The 20193-nt window shown below is 38.5% G+C and overlaps 1 protein-coding gene across 1 annotated transcript in view; it reads right to left on the minus strand.

Annotated features, from left to right (window-relative positions):
• Window positions 1–20193, minus strand: part of Aqr (aquarius intron-binding spliceosomal factor) — an 80153-nt gene that overhangs the window by 18903 nt on the left and 41057 nt on the right. Inside the window, exons 17-26 of the mRNA XM_075961738.1 lie at window positions 19507–19685; window positions 16109–16276; window positions 15326–15495; window positions 10280–10521; window positions 7853–7999; window positions 7314–7383; window positions 6515–6625; window positions 3900–4009; window positions 1862–1997; window positions 683–892 (exon numbers count right to left, since the gene is read on the minus strand). Of these exons, the coding sequence (XP_075817853.1) occupies window positions 683–892; window positions 1862–1997; window positions 3900–4009; window positions 6515–6625; window positions 7314–7383; window positions 7853–7999; window positions 10280–10521; window positions 15326–15495; window positions 16109–16276; window positions 19507–19685 (1543 nt within the window). The remainder of the gene's footprint in view (window positions 1–682; window positions 893–1861; window positions 1998–3899; window positions 4010–6514; window positions 6626–7313; window positions 7384–7852; window positions 8000–10279; window positions 10522–15325; window positions 15496–16108; window positions 16277–19506; window positions 19686–20193) is intronic.

The following is a 20193-nucleotide window of genomic DNA, read 5'->3' on the forward strand; positions in this document are numbered from 1 at the left end:
ACTTTATTTTGTCTGTTGATCACGAGGAACTAAGAAATGGCATGTCTCAAATTACCATTCAAAGAACTACAGTAGTTTCCCGAGAGGCTGTGATATCAACAGCTCCATTGGCAGAGTGCTTGCCGACTGTGTACAAAGCATGGGGTTCAGCCTCATCGCTGTATGGATTAGCCATGATGGTACACATCTGCAATTCCACTGCTCAAGAGGTACAGGAGAATCAGAAACATAAGGTAATTTGCAGCTCCACAGAGAATTTGAGATGAAAAAGAAAACCAAATTCTAATGGAAACACTGCTTTCTTAAATAAAAGGGACATAACTCATTTTAATTCTTGCTTATTTCTTAACTAAAACTCTACCTGACTGAGTGTGGGAAGGCAGAGGCAGAAAGATTTCTGTGAGTTTAAGCTAACCTGTCTATTTATGTAGAAAGTTTCATGCCAGTCAGGGCCTACAAAGGAAAATATTTCTCTCTCTCTCTCTCTCTCTCTCTCTCTCTCTCTCTCTCTCTCTCTCTCTCTCTCTCTCTCTCTCATACATACACACACACAGTAAATATTTTCAAAACCTTTTCTTAATCTAACAATTTGGTTTGCAATATCTGACTATTTAATTTGCCTCACTAAAAAGATAAACCACAAACATTTAAAGAAACATTAAAACAAGTTGAGAAGCCTTACTTCAAGCTGAGTGAAGATTTTCTTAATATGTCTGAAGCACCCTTCAGCAATTTCCATATCTTCTTCATAAGATCGCCCTTTAAAGATGGGTTGAGGAGCATTGGCAAAATACTCGTGGAATGGGAAGAATGTGGCGACCTCTGCGGCGTCTGGCGAGGTGCTCCCTGTGTTTTTCACTCTGCTTATGTATTCTTCCCAACGTGACATTACCTGTAGGAAAACTCGAGTTGTACTTTGCTGGCTGGGTTATGAAGCTAGTGAAAACAAACTAAACAGTCTGACTCTAAAGCAGACTACTTTGCAAGACAGTGTAAGTTTTTGTTTGTTTCACAAAACCCATAAAATCTCATTTTGAATGCACTCAAGTGGTTTGGGCAGGTTGACCTTTCTCTCATATTTATAAAAATTTTCAGTTATAACATTTCTACAATACACAAACCACAAGACTACAATGAGAACAAGTAACATAAAATCAGCACTAGTCTACGATTATATCTTAATTCACTTGGAGTTCTTAGTGATGCAAATGACTTACTGTTTATTCATTTATGTGGTTTCTTATTTCTCAATGGTTTTCATGTTCAGAAAATTATCTTAACAAAATCACAGCCTTTTGAAATCAATAAGTTCTAGGTGATACTTTATTTCTATGTGTTAAAAAGAACAACATGCTTTCCCTTGTTAGTTAATAATAAAATTATGTCTTTTATACTTTGCTATGACTGGGTAGGTAGGATATTTAGTTACATTATTTAGTGAGGCAGAGAGAGAATGAGAATAGCAAAAAAAGGAAGAAAATGATTTCAAATGTAGTAATGTAAGCTTTAATTCAGAGTTACTTATAAAGAAAATTGAACCCTAAACTATGAAAACACAGGGCCTGGTGAGATGGCTCAGGATAAAGGTGCTTGACCTCTGGAGTCCACAACGTGAAAGGAGAGAACCAACCCACAAAGCCATCCCCGCACAGACAAAATAAATAAGTAAATGCTAAAAAAAAAACAAAACAAAAATCCCCAAACAAGTTGAAGTAATAATATGAACACAGAATGTTCCTAATTGTTTTGGAAATGCCATACATTATAAAACAAAAGCAGTAACATTTCAAAAGAAGTCTCCAGAAATCAGGTCACTTTCCACTTGAGATGATTACTATCAAGTCCACCCCTTGAGTCCTACCTGGTACAGGAAGAAATAGCCTGCAGTTTCACAGGTATATGAGGCATCTCCTGGAACCCCCAGACTCTTCTGTAATCGCTTGACTTCTTCTAAAAGTTCTATTCTTCGAGCCAGGACATAATTAACTCTCCCATACCTAGAATTATCAAACAAGGAAGAAGGAAAAGCTGTAATGAAGAAACTGATGAAATCTACCAACAGATTGCAAGAAACATCACAGAAACTATAAATGATTAGAGAAAAAGAAAGCCCAGTTTAACTTATTTAATTATGAATGGTGGATAAGTTAAACTGTAAGTGTTATATCTTGGGCCACACTACAGGGAGGTTATTTAAAGTATAACTGAAGATCTGGAACTTAGATTAACAGTCTGAGCAGAGAGAAAAATCAATCAAGCAAGCTATCAATTTTTTTGTAGCTATATCAAAACTTCCATGTATGTTATAGTGCATCCTGCAGCAGACCACTAGGCTAGGAACACAGAGTGGACAGACTGGGTACTTTGAACAGCACTGCTCTGCTTAGCTATTCTAAAAGCAGAATATTTCAGATGCTTTGAAAAGTAATTTAAAAATGCATTCTGTGTTATCTGTATTTTCTAGTGGACAATCTGGCACTCAAGCCTAGTTGAGTGAGTCAGAGTTTGGGAGTTCCTTGTCCCAAGATACAAGGCAATAAACCTAGTAGAAACAGAATTAGACCGAGTCTCTACACACTTTTTTCACACACAACACAGTGTCTGAAAGAGGAGTAAGCAGTCTGTTCGTGTGACGGCCCTGACAAAGGAAGAGTCCTGTCTCTGAGTTTCTAGGTCTTACAGTGTGCACAGGCTCACCTGGAGCAGCAAAAAACAGGTGCTGCTATATACTTATATTTCCCTTTCCTTCCCTCCTTTCCCCATAGTGTTTTAACCCAGACGGGCAGAAATCTAGTCTCCTCTTTCTATGCCTCCCCAATCACGGGGTCACACGCTACCATCATTACACTAAGAAAACAGGGTAGGTGCTCTGAAGAATGAAAAGTTGAAAAAAACTTAAGTTGTACGTGGATATGATATGTAACTTTTTTCTGTTTGCTTATCCATAAAATTTTTCTACAGTAGACACTTTGGTCATAGCCCCCCAAAAAAATTAAATAAATAAAAATAAAAAAAAAAGGAAAAGAAAATCAAGGAATGATTTTAAAACTAAGTTCCACTGGACTGCAATTTTAAGCATTCTCTTAGTGTTATGTTCACTGAATTCTGAACAATATGTAGTACATAACTCAGTTTAGTTTTTAAACTTATATAATTAGTACTTCGTGCATGCATGATGTAAGGCAAAGGGCAGCTCTGTGGAGTCGGTTCTCCTCCCACCACATGGGCACAGGCACCTGAGCAGGCGGCAGGCTGGCGTCTTCAGGTGGGAATCACCTCACACATCATCTGAACTACTCTACTGTACAAACGGCTTTGACGTGAGGAAACACCTATGGGAAGATTTCACAGGGATCACCAAGTGATCCAACCCAAGAATCTAGTGCCTCGTTGACTTACACTGTGCTGTTCTCTCTGTGCAACACTAACACTTTATAAGCTAAGTATTTGGTGAACTCTGAATAGACATAACACAGAGATATAACATGCTTTTGATGTCTATTATCACTTTAGGTCAATGGTCATATTAATCAAACAAAAGATACACTACACCTACTAATTGTGCTTTTTATCTGAATTTCTATATAACTGAAATGAGTTGTTATAATTTCTATATGAGTGAAACAAACAATTACTTGTAAAAAAAGTTAGGTTTGCACAATTTTATTCCACTTACAATGAGTAATATTAAATTATTAAATACAGGGATAACCACGAAGCTAAAGTGCACCTTGTCTATACTTTTGGGTCAACCAACATACAGATTAAGTAAGTAGGTGACACTAGAATCTTAGGAATCAAGTTTGGATATCCACATCTCTTTTCTTGGTATTTTTTAAAGGAGGAAAATGTTAAAAGTAATTTTGTGTATGTTTCAACGTTCACCTCCATTCTCTTACCTGCTAAAATCTTTCTCTGTCTCCAGTTCTTCTTCTCCATGACCCAGACGCAGGAGGTGCCTCTCATCTATGTCTAAAGCCATGATTTTCTCAAACAGCTGGTTCAGAGCCTGGTCAGTAGGGCAAATGGATGACAGTGAGTTTAAACAGAACAAAGACTAGTCTCTAGAAGGGGACGGTAATGTTCAGTTACATTAAGAATCAAAATTCAAACTGAACAAAGCAGGTTTAATATGAGGTTATGTATAAACTTTTAACAAGATTACATTTAATAATGAATCTTGTATTTGCATTATGTACACTTGGTCAAATGAATGACTGGAAATTATGAAAGCAACCTACACTTTACATCTCTATGTCTAATTTATAAAAAGAGAATGTAAGGCACTAGTTAAGGGCTAGTTTCTCCCAGTGGTGACAGTTCTTAAAATAAACAGTGCTGAGTTTCATTTCAATACCAACAGTATTACAAGTGTTGGTGAGGATGGAAAATAACTCAGCAATGCAGAGAAAGGGCAGTGAGACAGCAGGGCACGGGGCGTGCAAGGGCAGATTCGCTATGTGGGCCAGAGAAAGAGCAAGTAAATGTTCAGCTCTCTCTATACAGTGACCAGAGAGCGCTTTCTGCTATAAACTGCTTTGATGAAAACCATTTAGAACCCACTTCTCTCTTCCTCTGAAAAGTTTATGTTAAGGGTTCTCTCAAATCCTAAGACTTTTCTCCGACTTCTGTGGGTGATGGAGGAAGGTCATTGGCTAATAAAGGAACTACCTTGGCCCATTTCATTGGTTAGAAGATAGGTGGGAGGAGTAAACAGAACAAAACGCTGAGAGGAAGAGGAAGTGAGGTCAGATTCCACAGCTCTCCTTTCCAGAGCAGACGCCTCAGAGAGACGTCATGCTCCCGGCTCCAGGGAAGATGCACGCTATGAAGCTCCGACCCAGGATAGACATAGGCTAGAATCTTCCCGGTAAGACCGGTGCTATACAGATGATAAGAAATGGGCTAGTCCAGGTGCGAGAGTTAGCCTAGAAGAGGCTAGGTAGAAATGAGCCAAGCAGTGTTTAAATAAATACAGTTTGTGTGTTGTTATTTCGGGCATAAGCTAGCCGGGCAGGCGGCTGGGGTGTTGGGGACGCAGCCCCGCCGCCCTTATTACTACATGTGGGTAGGGAAAAGTTTTGAATAAAGGCAAAAAAAAATTTCAGCAAGGTAAAAGTCTGGTAATTTGGGAAGATACACTAAGTAAAGGCATCATTTACAGCATTAGCCACTGGTCAGCCTCCATCCTCAGTTATCACTAGTCCAAGTCTGCCCCTCCAGCTAATATACATATTCAGGCTCCAGAATGTTATATGTAGCCTTTGCTGCCAAAACTGTAGCAGATTCAAGAATGGAAGGCATTACTTTCTTTTTTTTAAATTTAAAATTCCCACTATCTGGCTTTTCATACTGTTCAAATCTCAGAACCCAATCAATTGGACTGAACTCAATCAATTGTTCTGAACCCAATCAATTTGTTATCCATACTAAGAACTGAGGCAGAAAAATTATATATTGTAAATTCAGAAAAACTTCAAGATTTCCTTTTGAGATAGTAAGTATTGGAGAAGTGCTTAGATGAGGCAGCCAAGTGAACATCCAGTAAACAAAACAGTTAACAAGTCAAATGAAAATCAGCCCTCTGACAGACACCAAGGTGACTGAATTCCAAAGGACATCAGCCTTAGCAACAAGGGCGTCTTTGGTGTTTCTGCCACAGACCTTCTCCAGCACTGCTATTCAAGCCCATCCTAAGTAGCCCGCACAGTAACAGGTCCGAACAAGGCACAAGACAAAGCTTAGTCAGAGATGCTGTGAGATAAGGCATGACTTACTGTTTGTGCACCTTAAGAGCTTTTTAACAGGACTCTACACTAAACTTTATTAAATAGAAAGAAGAAAAAAAGCCCTAGAACTTATTTTATTGCATTTATTCAGGTGGGGAACAAATTAACTTTTCTTCCCAAATCAATAAGTAAAAGAATTTGGCATACTGTACAAACTACCACTATGTAAAAATTTCAGAACTACTGTAAGTATGCCAGATGAATGAACTGTAGTATTACTAAAAGTAAATAAAAATGCAAATCAAACAAACAACAGAATGAATGACAATCCAGAAACTGTAGTTCACTGTAAACCAAAATCTCTAAAGATGCACCAACTGCAGTCACTGGCAGACTGAGAGTTAGCTCCCCCAGGTTTAGGGGAAGCAGTTTCACCATGGGTGGGGATCCTCTGAGAGCTGCTGGTCAAAGTTATGCTCCAGCCAATGAAGAATACTATTCTTCACTGTCCTGACACCTTCAGAAGGATTAACAGAGCACACAACGATCTTTTGTGTAACAGAATCACATGTACCTACTAAGGTATTTAAACAGTCTGGTACTCACACACTTTAGATCTCTGAATCTGAGGAATACTCATTCTATTTAACAAAAAGAAATACTAGCAACAGGGTAATTAATGCTTTCAATCTCAAAATGAAAAGTCCTGGTATGGGCATGTGCATGCACACATACACTGACAGACAGACAGACAGACAGACAAAGACACATGGAAAGTCAATTACCTGATTAGAATGAGTGACAATTAAAGTTCTTTGTTCTGGAAAATTGTGGTAAATGTTGGATATGATCTGGACTGCAACATCTGTTTTTCCTGTACCAGGTGGGCCCACAACCTAAGGAAAAAATGATAAACTCATATCAAAGACTAAGTTACTACATTATTAGAAAATAGAAATAAAAACTTAGAAAAAAAGAAAAGAAAAAGAAACTTCAGGGGTTGGACTCAGTAATGTAAAAACAGAACAGAGGAACACAACCTTAGAAATGCATACATCTATGGAAGAACACCAAAAAGTATAAATTTTATATCACTGATCTCCAAGGAGAGAAAAATATATACAGAAAAAAGTGTTTGATTAATGGTTAAAACTGTTAAGTCCCCAAAATCCTGTTCAGAAAAAAAATTCACTTTAAATAAATAAAACCAAACCAAAAACCAAAACAAACTTAAATAAAATGATGAGAAAGAAGTATCACATACTTGCAAACTCTCGGACTGTATCAGATTCAGACTAAAAGGCAACAACCAAAAGCTAAAAGAAAAAGTTGCACATACTTGGATATTAAACACACTCAATGCAGACCTTTCTCTGTAAAGGGCCAGAGAACAAACACCATTAAAGACTATGCTGGCCAAAAACTGTTGCAAATACTTCCGTTGTTACAGGAGGATAATTGATTTAATAGAGATGGCCATATTCTAATATGTGCATCTATCAACACCAAGCTGAGCAGCAACATCTCATGTATACAATGCTGCAATTACTTAAAAACACTCAAAACTCAGCCAGCTTTGCTTACCATCGTCAGTCCAGGCTGCATCCCAGCCCGGATGGCCTCTATCTGTGTATGAGTGAACTGGATTGTATTTCTGCAAACAGAGGAGTAAATAAAAGTTTGTTAGATATGTAACAACATTTAGTGAAAACTCAGACAACCATGAGCAGAGAAGCTCAAACATCTACTTGTTCTTATTCCCTGACCCCCAGAGAATAATTTTTACGAACTGCAGTTTCCAATACACTAAGCTTATTGTAGGCCTCATCTGGCCAGCAGAAGTTCTAGCTCCCAAATGAACTGCCCCTGCAGTCCCAGCACAGACCCCGAAGACCATTACACAGGAGCTCCATGCTCACATGCCAGTGGTTGTGTAATGCTGACTGTTAAAGTGCCAGAGAATGTTTCTTTTTGAAATGTGACTACAGAATTATCTAGAATTTCTCAGCTACTCAGATAATTGACAGAACTGAAAGGAAAAAGCCCCAACGTTTGAAACAAAAGTATCCCACCCAAAAGAGAATTTAAAAGCAGTTTGTTACTAGGCTAGGTAGTCAAATTACCGTTTGGGCTGGTTGTAAGGATAAGGGCCTCTATTAGGAATAACATGAGGTTCTACAATTAAGGTCTTTGCTTCTTCGGTGTCCTCTTCTTCCCCGTCTGTGTCTTTCCTTTTCTTCCCTTTTCCGCTTCTCACCGGGAAAGTTATTCTACAAGAGCAAAGCCCCCATTCATCTTTAAAATAAGAAATGGTCCAAGCTGAGAAGGGGAGTGGGCATGACCCCCATCCTTAATCCAGAAGCTACCAGCCACTTGAATAGGAAATATTAGTTTTTGCCAATGGAGTCTCACTGGGTTTACAAACCTCACTTTAGGGTAGACCCATGCCCAGCAGTAGATGGTGCCCACAAAATGAATTCAACGGTATATCTGGAGTTTTTTTTTTTAACATTTTAAATCTTACTGGTCTTTTGCTCATATATTATGGTTCCAATTTTGTGTTTATATGGTGTGTCTGCACATGTTTTTCATGCTTTTCTTCTTCTTCTTTTTAAAATCTGTTTGTTTTATCCCCTACCCTCCTTGGCTGGTTTGCTTTCTATAGAGAGAGAAAGAAGGCATTGGGTTGGAGGGGTAGGAGATGGAGAGGTTCTGGGAGCAGATGGAAGAAGGGAACTGTGATCAGAATACAGTGTATGAAAAAATTTATTTTCAATAAAAAAGAAATAACTACTATCTTATATATGACATTGTATGGAGAATAAAAAGATGTATAAGAAAGATTTGTGATTTACTTCTACATAAACTATAATAAAAATGAAGGCAGATTTATAATTATTATAATTGGAGTTAAGCCTTCTGTTTGGGGAAAAAGTCATCCAATTAATGGACAAATCAAAGAAACACTAAATACTTGTCATATGCAGTGTAAAGTGCATTGGTGTTCACGTATTCTGACAACTTAAGAAGACTGGTTTAAAGAACAGAGACTCTCAGAAATTCACAGCCAGAAAGAAAAGACTTCCCAGAAAACAGAAGTAACAGCAAAGGCCAAATACAAACAGCCAAGCATTGCCAGAGCACAGAATACAACAGAAAAAAGGAAGGACAGATAGACTGGAGTCTTGTTATAGCGTCTCTGAAACACCAGGCTTAAGACAAGAGGTTCTTAGTCTGGAGTTAGAGGCCAAAGCTTTCAGTGAATTTCCTAAATTAAACTAAAAAAAAAAAAAGAAAGAAAAAGAAAATTCCTCTATGTGTACTTTTCCCGTTCTTGCAGTACAGACAGAGGCAAAGGTTGCCGAGAACTAATGCGGAGAAGGAGTCACCTTACGAGTAAGCAGCAGAGAGTAAACAGCAGACTCACTTCTCCAGTGAGGGAGTGAACGGCTCTATGTAGGAAAAGGCATCGGAGATTTCAAGGGCAGAGGCAGGAAATACAGCACCAGCAAGACTGAAGGGCCTAGAGAAGCAGTCGTCAAGAGGGACACAGAGTGTTCCTAACAGAATCGATTATATACAGCAAGAGTTATGAGCATAAACAGATAAAAAAATAAAAATGGGAGACAAGAGAAATGTTTCTGTAATTAACAGAAGTGAGGGATGAAAAGAAGAAAACGAGGTATGGGTATTATGAAAACTATGCTGAATTATTATTTGTATTTAATAGGTATGTGGAAGTTGTGTGCTCTGGTTCCCAGCTAATGAAGGTGCAGGGATCGTCGTGTAGTCTCTGATGTTCACGAACATGCTCCGGCAGCTGCCAATGGCTCCAAGCAGCTCACTCGATTTCTACTCAACAGCTACAGCCCTATTTGACATTAATATAACTCTAGTTTGAATACATATTGAATATCTCTCATTTAAAAACATGAAATTGAAAATGTTTCAAAATCTTAAACATTTGGGATACTCGGACAATCCTCTGAAGTTTCGAATTCTGGAACATTCTGACTTTTAGACTTTCAGATTAGGAATGTTCAATTGGTGATGTCTATGGAAATATTTCAAAATCTGAAAAAGCTCCAAACATAAAATATTTCCTGCCTCAAACATTTCAAATAAAGGATATTCAATCTGTATTTAAAATCTTCAAAAGGCAGGCAGAGTTAAAAGAAAAGTTTAGCTTCTTAGAATCAAAATGAAGCTCAACATCACATGCCTGTATTACCAGTTAAGAAATACACTAGCCTATGTGTGAGATGTACAGGCATGTGTCTTTAGTCAGCTACTATATTTATATAGTTCTTTCCAAATCAAAGACACTGATTTCTTTTGAGACATGAAGCTACTTTTAATGTGGTCTTAAAATAGCTTCTGTACTGAGTCAGGAATAGATTCAAATATAATAGTTGTATCCCAGTGATTATTACAGCAAATGTAAGGACTGCCAAAATGAAATCCAGACACAATGCTCCAAACTCACTTAGTCAACAGTGCTGATGCTAGCACAGATGGACCACAGAATGGCTGCCAAAGCATACCCATACCTGAAAGGGGGTGTTTGTAGAGCTGGGTCGTTCACAGTCACTTTGACATTATGACCAGGAAAGCTCGCTTTTAAATGTTCAATGGAGAGAAAGGTATCATTGAAATCCAAGGTAGCAATCTGATTGGGCATTTTTGAATAATGGGCACTACTTGGGTCTCCATAACCTAAAATGATGTCATGCAGCCAGTCCGGTACCACACAGTCGGTATTCATCAGATTCCGAATAGTCTCCAACACAGCCTGCCAGTAGGAGGACAGAAAGCTTCGTGTTAGTTGACATCTCAAACATTTGCACTCCCCTGGAATGCAGAGCTGATGGCACCAATCCGGAATGCCCATGTGTTTCAAGGCAAGCAGCTATTTTCTGCTGACAGGTGCTTGGCAAGACTGAACCAACAGCTATATTTTCAGCTGATACCATACACTGAGTTAAACAAAAGAACTAAGTTAGCAAGAACAGTTTATCCACTAAGAATTCGTTTAGATAGAATGACATAAATGGGTTTGCCACTTGACTCTTCTTGAGCATGATGAAAATAAGATTTATGTCAACCCAATACAAGAAAGAAAGAAAGAAGGAAAGAAAGAAAGAAAGAAAGAAAGAAAGAAAATTACAGAAGAGGGCCTTAAAAGCAAATGATTCCTAATAAATTTGAGGTTTTCCCTCTCATATAGCTCTTCCACTGGTGAAATGCAGAAATACTTATAAAATCAGCATGGAGAGAAATAAAAAAGCTGTCAATAATAAAAATGACAAATAAATTGAAGAATTAAAAAACTGGCACTAAGCTAAGCAGTGGTGGTGCAAGTCTTTAATCCTGGCACTAGGGAGGCAGAGACCTGTTTCGAAAAACAAAACAAAAGAAAACAAGAACCGGGACTACAATAAAAGGGTACTACAGGAGTTAGCATATACGCTGTCAAAACGAATTAACAGAGCCAAGAACGTTTTTTTAGACTATCCAAAAACCATTCTGATAAATATGGAAATTAGGAGGCAAGGCCTAATTTCAAAGTACACAGTAACCAAATAAAGTTTTAAAACTCAGGGACCTAGCACAGTTTAAATATGGCATGGGTGAGTAATGGACAGACAGATCATTGAGTACATTCATACAACACTGATGAATGAGATGATAACTCTGCCATCTAAGGAAATTGTAAATGTAGTAGAGATGAAGGAAGACAGGGACTGCGAAAAGTAGTAGAATGTGACAATAGTAAAGAATCCTACACCCTACAAAGGGAATATACTACAGATGAGAGATGGATGATGGGGAGATGGGCTTGATACCAGGAAAAGCTTCAAGAAAAAGTACCATTTTAATTTAGTGCAACAAATCATTTCTGATTGACTTCATCATTAATGGAAAGTTACAGAAATGTTTTAAGCAGCAGGATATAAAGTATCAGTGTTCTAGAGAATTAGGAAATACACATGACAGAATTATGAAGGGACTAGGGCATGGTGGCCATTCCAATGGCCCAGGCAAGAAGTGGAAGACCCAGATTAGAACAGGCTGCACTCACTGGAAAGCAAATAAAGCAAAGAACCAAATGAGGGATTCTATGCCAGTACACATACAGTAAACATACCACAAAGGCAGGTCATGGTCCCCTTGTTTGCATCAGGACCTGAATGCTTCTTTTAACTTCCTTTTAGGAAAATCACGTTGGATTCCCACCAGCAATGGATGAGTGTTCCCCTTACTCCACATCCTCTCCAGCAAAGGCTATCATTGGTGTTTTTGATCTTAGCCATTCTGACAGGTATAAGATGGTATCTCAGAGTTGTTTTGATTTTCATTTCCCTGATGGCTAAAGATGTTGAACATTTCCTTAAGTATCATTTGGCCATTTGAGATTCTTCTGTTGAGAATTCTCTGTTTAGTTCTGTACCCCATTTTTTAATTGGATTATTTAGAATTTTAATGTCTAATTTCTTGAGTTCTTTATATATTTTGGAGATCAGTCCTTTGATTTGGGGTTGGTGAAGTTCTTTTCCCATTCAATAGGCTGTATTTTTGTCTTACTGACTGTATCCTTTGCTTTATAGAAGCTTCTCAGTTTCACGAGGTCTCATTTATTTATTGTTGCTCTCAGTGTCTGTGCTACTGGGGTTATATTTAGAAAGTAGTCTCCTGTGCCCATGCATTGAAGACTGCTTCCTAGTTTCTATCAGGTTCAGTGTGGTCGGATTTATACTGAGGTTTTTAATCCATTTGGACTTGAGGTTTGTGCACGGTGATAGATATGAATCTATCTAGTGGGAATGCAAACTTGTACAACCACTTTGGAAATCAGTATGGTGGTTTCTCAGAAAATTGGAAATCAACCTACCTCAGGATCCAGCAATACCATTCTTGGGCACATACTCAAAAGATGCTCAATCATACTACAAAAGCATTTGTTCAACTACGTTCATAACAACATTATTTGTAATAGCCGGAACCTTGAAACAACCTAGATGCCCCTCAACTGAAGAATTGATAAAGAAAATGTGGCACATTTACACATTAGAGAGTACTACTCAGCGGTAAAAAACAATGACATCTTGAATTTTCATGCAAATGAATGGAATTAGAAAACCCTATCCTGAGTGAGGTAATGCAGACCTAAAAAGATGAATATGGTATATACTCACTCATAAGTGAATACGAGCTATAAACAAAGGACATTGAGCCTATATTTCAAGATCCTAGAGAAGCTAAATAATAAGATGAACCCAAAGAAAAACATATATAGATCCACCTAGAAATTGGAAACAGACAAGATGGCCTGACAAAATTGGGAGCATGGGGTTGGGGAAGAAGTGAGGGTGAAAGGGGAAGAGGAGGAAAGAAGGGGTGTGTTGAGGAGAACTTGAGGGAATGGGATAGTCGAGATGGAGGAAGGACAGAGATGAGAGCAAGGAAAGAGATATCTTGATTGAGGGAGCCATTATAAGGTTAGCAGAAGCGTGGCTCTAAAGAAATTGCCAGGAATCCACAAGGATGACCCCAGCAATAGGGGAGAGGGTGCCGGATCTTGATTTGCCCTGTAGTCAGACTGATGAATATCTTAAATATCATCATAGAAACTTTATCCAGCAATTGATGAAAACATTGGAGCACCGAACTAAGCTCCCAAAGTCCAGTTGAAGAGTAGGAGAAATGAGAATATGAACAAAGAGATAAAGACCATGATGGGTTCACCCACTGAAACAGTCTACCTGAGCTAATGGGAGCTCACCAACTCTAGCTGGACACGGAAGAAACAAGCACAGGACCAAACTAGACCCTCTGAATGTGGTCGACAGTTGCATGGCTGGGGCAGACTGAGGGCCCCTGGCAGTGGCACCAGGATTTATCCCTATTGCATGTACTAGATTTTTGGGAACCTCTTCTTTTTGGATGGATACCTTGCTCAGCCTAGATATAGTGGGAAGGCCTTGGACCTTCTACAAAACAATGTGCCTTACCCTCTCTGAGGAGTAGATAGGGGTGGGGTGGGAGGGTATGTGGAGGAAATGGGAGGAGGGGAGAAAGTGGGAACTTGGATTGATATTTTTTAAAAAATCTAATAAATTAAAAAAAATCATGTTGGGCACCTGTTAAACTTTCATGGTAATTACTTATATTTCTTACTTTCTTGATTGGTAGTTAAGGTCTCAACCATGTTTATTCATCTCTACAACTCCCATATAACTAATCACAACCTCAGACACACAAAAGACAATAAAAAGAATGGCAAAAAAAGAACTATTTTGTAGATTTCAGTCATGTGACTGAGATTCCCTTACTGAAAAGTGAGACTGTCCTAGGTACTGTACAACCTGGAAAGAAACCTCTCAAGAGATACTTAACTGAGTTGCTTGTGTGGAGATGATTTATAATTTTATAAATATACCTAAGGAAAATCATCTACCGTGAAACCGTGTAAAGTCATGGGTTATTTAAAGAACCGGGTGTGTGATTAGTGTGGCTACAGTAAAGTAAGTAAGGAGATGGAGGACACGATAGGGGAAGTCATGGGCAAATGATGATGTAACAACAGTGTCTTGGATTATTAAAAACTCTCCAATGTGATGAGAAACCATTAAAGAATGTAAAACATGGGCACCAAAATATAACTGACATTTTGAAAGAACAGCAGAGAGGCTATGGAGAGAGAGTAACGTACTGGGAGGAGCAGAGGGGAAGAGAAGCAGGGATGTGGAATGAGGGTGTCTACATACGGCATCGCCAGAGGTGGGAAGCCACTCAGCACTGAAGGACTGTTTGTGGAGCAGGAGGAAAGGAAGCAAGGGATTCCCACTGCATTTGTCTTCAGAGAAAGAAGAATGGAGCATAAATTTCTGCGTTTGAGAGCTCATGTATTTTCTTATATACAGCGACAGTGTGGGAATGCAAGAGAGTGACAGGACTGTGTCAGCAATGAGGCTTGGAGAAAAGAACAAGGAAAGTCACCTTGCAAAAACTGGAAGTTACCAACATTAATACAACTTAAAAGAACAGTGTTGCTTATAGTCCCTCCTAGAGACTTACACATGAGCACAGAAAAAGTATTTTCAGATCTTCCTTTACTAAAATTCTCCGTCTAAACCATGAAAGCAAAAATTAGGAACCCCCAGGTCTTCCTGTTCCTAATGAGTGACGTGTGTCAAAACACTGTATCAGAGCATCATTCAGCACTTTTGTCCGCATCTGTATTCTAAAGACATCTGGGAGTACACCTACTTTGGATCCACTAAATGAATGAACAGTCTTCCTCCTCATTCTGGGCCTAAACTGAGCACCTAATGTAAAAAAGCAAGAAAGGAACTGACTTTCAGGAGAAAACCTGAATTCATTTATAAATTTCCAATTTCCTTAAAGCCAAAACAGATTTAGCAAATGGATTTCCTTAAATGTCACATCTAATCAATATGCTATGAATTTAAGAATGCTCACAAAATTAAACAGTTAATGTTGTCTTTAAACTCCCTTACCCAGTATACATGTGTTTCTATCTTAGGATTTCATTATTAGGATATCAGGGCATTTAGGTACAGAATCAAACTTACCTTAAAGTTATTCTCTTTCGGTTTCCTCCTCATTATGACATTGAAGGTGTCATACACATCTTCGGCTCCATTTTGTATAGTGTTGGTCATATCCTGTTGATACTGGTTGGGATCCAAAAACACTCGAAACGTCCTTGACTCACCTCTAAGATTGGGTCTGGGTTCAGGTCCTAGATATTGTTAAAGACTTTGTTAAATGAAATATGTATTTTCAACTAACTATCAAAGAAAGTTAAAAGTATTTCTCTTATAGAAATGATAAGCCATTAAACTTATATCCAGTATCCCCCTACGACTAAACTTTTCTCTACTTAGACAATTTAGATTCAAAATTAAAAGCATATTCCCCTTTTTCTAAATTTTTATCATTTCTTACAACTCATGTTGTGCAGAGGTCAGAGGGATTACAATTGTGTGCTGTCATGCCTGGCCTACTTAGAAATATTAAAAACCGTATACTTTCCATTATCTAATATAGAAACTTAAAAAGGCAACTCAGTTGCACATACTACTTGTGCACATTTATAAAGTACAATGGAAAATTCAATACATTTAACACAGTTTTTTGTTTGCCGTTTTTTTTTCCACCCCCACACTGGGGACTGAACCTAGGGAATACACAGCACCTGTTAGGCAAGAGCCCGTCACCCATTACCTATTCTACAACTATCAAGTAGGCACTTCACATACAATCTTCTGTGTTTACTACATAAAGCAACTAAGAAAGACAGCACAGAAGTGCATCACTCTAGACATTCTCTCGAATGAAATAGATCACCATACCATCTTCGATGACTCGCCCTTTGTCATCCAGCATGCCCTGGATTTCACAGCCTCTGACGTATACCAAGCCAACCTGCTCAATAAAAGGTCTCCTCCTGTCAAACTTAGTACCATAGGGCTTTGTGGGACGCACAGTGATTAAAAAGCATACGTCGTGTTTGCGGAGACCTAGTGAAACACAATAGCATTTTGGCATATTAGAATTACATTGCTTCTGATCTTTCATTAGCAAATTCTTAACCTTTTTGAAGGAGAGAAAAAACATTAAAAATAAAAAAGTGACCAATAAGGCATTTTGGATTATAATATAATTATGTGTTTCCTACAGTTTTTAATATTAAATATTTCATAGCAGTAATTAAAAGGAAGATCTTTTTATATTAAAATTAGAAACTTCTGTGTCATGAATTAATTACTGAGTAAGACTTCCAAGTCATGTTACAGATCCAAAATTGGATGTTCATCATCATCCTTATTTTTAATTCTTATTAAGTAACCAAAAATATGGCTGGAATATAATTCATCTGTATCATAGTCATCAAATTTCTACCATCAGTTTCACCTATCCATCATTGTCATTCCAAACAGCCTAAGTGCACTATCCTAAAACAGGTTAACTCAAGAATAACGCATCCAAGCACAGGAGTGCTTTAATCCACAGATATCACACACAGAAAATGGCTCAACACACAGTTTCAGAGAGCAAACGGAATCTTTCTAAGTGAATGTCAAGAGAGGAGAGATTGGGGTCAAAGTCCCGGGGGTCTCCACTGGCTTCCCAGCTCCACCAATAACACTGAAACAGGAAGAAAAGGGGCATCAAAGTGTTACAGCTCACAACATGGAATGCCACATCACTTCATCTTTGTTTCTTTTCTGACCTATTATTTTTAGCCATTGAATGACAAAAATGAAAATGTACATAGTCAGTCTACTTATAATCTTGGGAAAAAGATATACAACTAGATTAAGACATCAATGTGAATTAATGGCTAATAGGATTGGAAGCATCATGGCTTCTTTTTGTAGAGTTTGGGTGTAAGCAAAGCTAAAAATAACTCAAATCTGGAAGGGCAAATAGATGCAAAGGGATTGAGGAGGCAATGGGAACTACAAGGAACAGTGTTCTGCTGAGTTACGCTGCTACATAACCTCGAGTCTGTACAACTCAAACATCTAGGTTTTAGAGACAAAGAAGAGGCCCTAGGAAGCCCCATCAAAGTAGGAGTCACTTTCTGACATCAACAGCGACGGCTGACTGAATATCCCTCCACAACCAGAACATTACAGCAGCAGACACCTTAAATTCACACTTAAAAAGTCTGTACTACCATGAGCTCACCTTTCTTCTCGAGCATTTGTAACCATCCTACCTGTGTTTGAAGAAGCAAAATCTAATATCCAGTTTCTATATGGGGTAATAATGAAGATAAGGCTCCAAACTTCAAAATCTTGAGGGAAGGGAGTTCTAATTTTTTGTGGAAACATTTCAAAGCTATTCTGTATGTAAGACAATATTCAAGACAGTCCTCCCCTCATTTTCTGCTCGCATGTTGGATCAATATAAGGGCTGAATATGGGCCCAGCCTTACAGAAGAGCACTGCTCTTCCCACTACGTGCCAGAGTGTGGTTCACGCATCCCTAAATACTCCACAGCACCCTGCCTTGTCCACCAATATCCAACCATTCTATTTCTCAGTCTACCACAGGTCTATGGTAAAGGAGGGTGTGAGGGGAAGAAAAAGAAAAGTCACGGGGCTGGAGAATAAGTGAGAGAAAGCAAATAAGAAAGACATTTTTTTTTAAAGTTTTCTTCAGGTACTCCAGGTAGTAGTTCCCAGAACAATGGAGAAAGGGCTTCATCGGGAGAGCATTTTTCCTTCCCCAACTTTTTACAAGGCCGACCTGTCATTTCTCATCTGTAAACTCCTGTAATGGGTCTTTAAAATTTTCCAGCCATTACTATTTCTGAGAGTGCCAATAAATCACTTATTTTATTGGCCAATGTGTAAAATAGTGTTAGATACTTAGCACCTTAAGTTTCAGTGGGTAATAATTGCAAGACCCTGTCCAGAAACTAATGAATTCTCAAGCTACTGTACCCATAAAGGTGCACCATGTTCTAGATATATAATGGAACAGACTGGAACTCACAGAAAGATACAGGACTCAAAAAATCTGTTACAAATGATACCCAGTAAAGCAGACGTTTGTCAAACATTTGGCCAACTGCATTGCTAGACTCCTTCAGAATCCCCTTATAAGTCTAACATATGCTCCCCGTGGTTAGCGCCATGCTGGGAGCTATAATTTCTGGAAACTGATCCATTATGGCACTATCCCTTTCCTTCTGGCATCTGAAGAAGGTAGCAGGAGATTAAACCTACTGGCTGCTATTTCTTACCACAGCGCAGCAAGTGAGAGCCCTCAGACAGCTGGGGTTGGGCAGGCAGGGAGGGGGTAGGGGGGATGATACAAAAGGGCCCACCACCTGGCGGTTCAGGGGCTGCTTCTTACACAGGTGTTAGCAAAGTTTTAACACTTTTTCACTTAATATTTTTGAACATAGCTTCCCCCAAAGCTAATTATGGAACACAACTCCCATTGCCAAAACTTTATATAGTTTTAAAAAAATTAGGAACATAAACAGTTTACTTTCTTGTCAATTATCACACAACCTCAAGTAACTCTAGTTTCACTGAGTCTTTATCCATCTTTCTTCTTGTCGTAAAATAGTTTCCTTAGGATCCTCACTCCATGTCTCCTCAGCAGATCCCTCCTCCGACCTGCAGTCTCCATGAGGTGTCTGCTTTCATCTTTTCAAAGTATCACTGTCTCTACTTATTCTACAAATGGGTGTGAGTTATATCTGAGTCTCCTTTAGGACACATTCATGCTTTTATATTGACTCTAAAAATCCAGAAAACATTATACTAAATTTATAATTTCCTCTCAGTTTGCTTTGCAAACTGCAATCTTTAGAACCCTTTGACAGTTATGATTTTGTTATTTAAACATTTATATACTTAAAATACTCTTATATGATCCTTAGTATTTTTACTAATTACAAAGATAACTAGAGTACTTTATAATAAATTTTATGAGCAAAGTTGAATAAAATTTTAAAAGGACAACATTTAGTAATAGTCTGCAATGCTTCTAAATCAGGGGTTCTCAACATGTGGGCCAGGACCCCTTTGGGGTCACATATAAGATATTTACATGACAATTCATAACAGTAGAAAATCTACAGTTATGAAGTAGTAACAAAGTAATTTTATGGTTGGGGGTCAGCACAACATGAGGAACTACTAAAGGGTCACAGCTTTAGGAGGATCGCAAGTCACTGTTCTAAACGGGAAACTAGAAAGCAAAGAGGTAAAAGGTACCAAATTACCTTCCCATTCATCCTTGATGTGGTCTCTAACATTCAGATTGATGGTGACATCTGCACGGACTCGGGTCGGCCAGTTTTCACCAATGTTGGGTTTGGCAACCTCAACGACAGTAAAAGCCACAATGGGCTGAGCCATTCGTGCCCAACCACCAAATACTACACCACCATACTCAGACTGCCTGAAAAGTCAAAGCAGTGGATGATTACACAAACAGGAACTTTACAACCTGATACAAGTAAAACTTGGGGGATACATGCTTAGCTCACGGTCAAGTGCTAGCTAGCACTGGTTAACCAGGGCAGGGGCTCTTTCTTCTTAGAGAATAAACAGTATTCTATACTCTATACTGTATATATAGCCACACACTTCCTTTACTCCTTCATCTCTACATAGACACAGGCTGTTTCCCTATCTTGCTGTTGACAACAGTGCTGCTAAGCGCATGAAGAACATGTATTTCTTTAAGACGGTGATTTTATTTTCTATTACTGGGGAATGTCCATACAGTACTCTATGACTGTACCATTATAGTCCCAAGAACATTGCATAAGCTTTCATTTTCTTAATAATCTTGCCAATAGCTATCTTCCTTCTTAATAAGGATGAGTGCCTGGAAGTCCATTTCCTGCGGAGTAGAGGTCTGAGCGCTGCTGGTTTATAGCCGTTGACCACTTTTATATCTTTAT

Source organism: Microtus pennsylvanicus, chromosome 2 (assembly GCF_037038515.1).
Source record: "Microtus pennsylvanicus isolate mMicPen1 chromosome 2, mMicPen1.hap1, whole genome shotgun sequence".
In the NCBI taxonomy this organism is placed as follows: Eukaryota; Metazoa; Chordata; class Mammalia; order Rodentia; family Cricetidae; genus Microtus; species Microtus pennsylvanicus.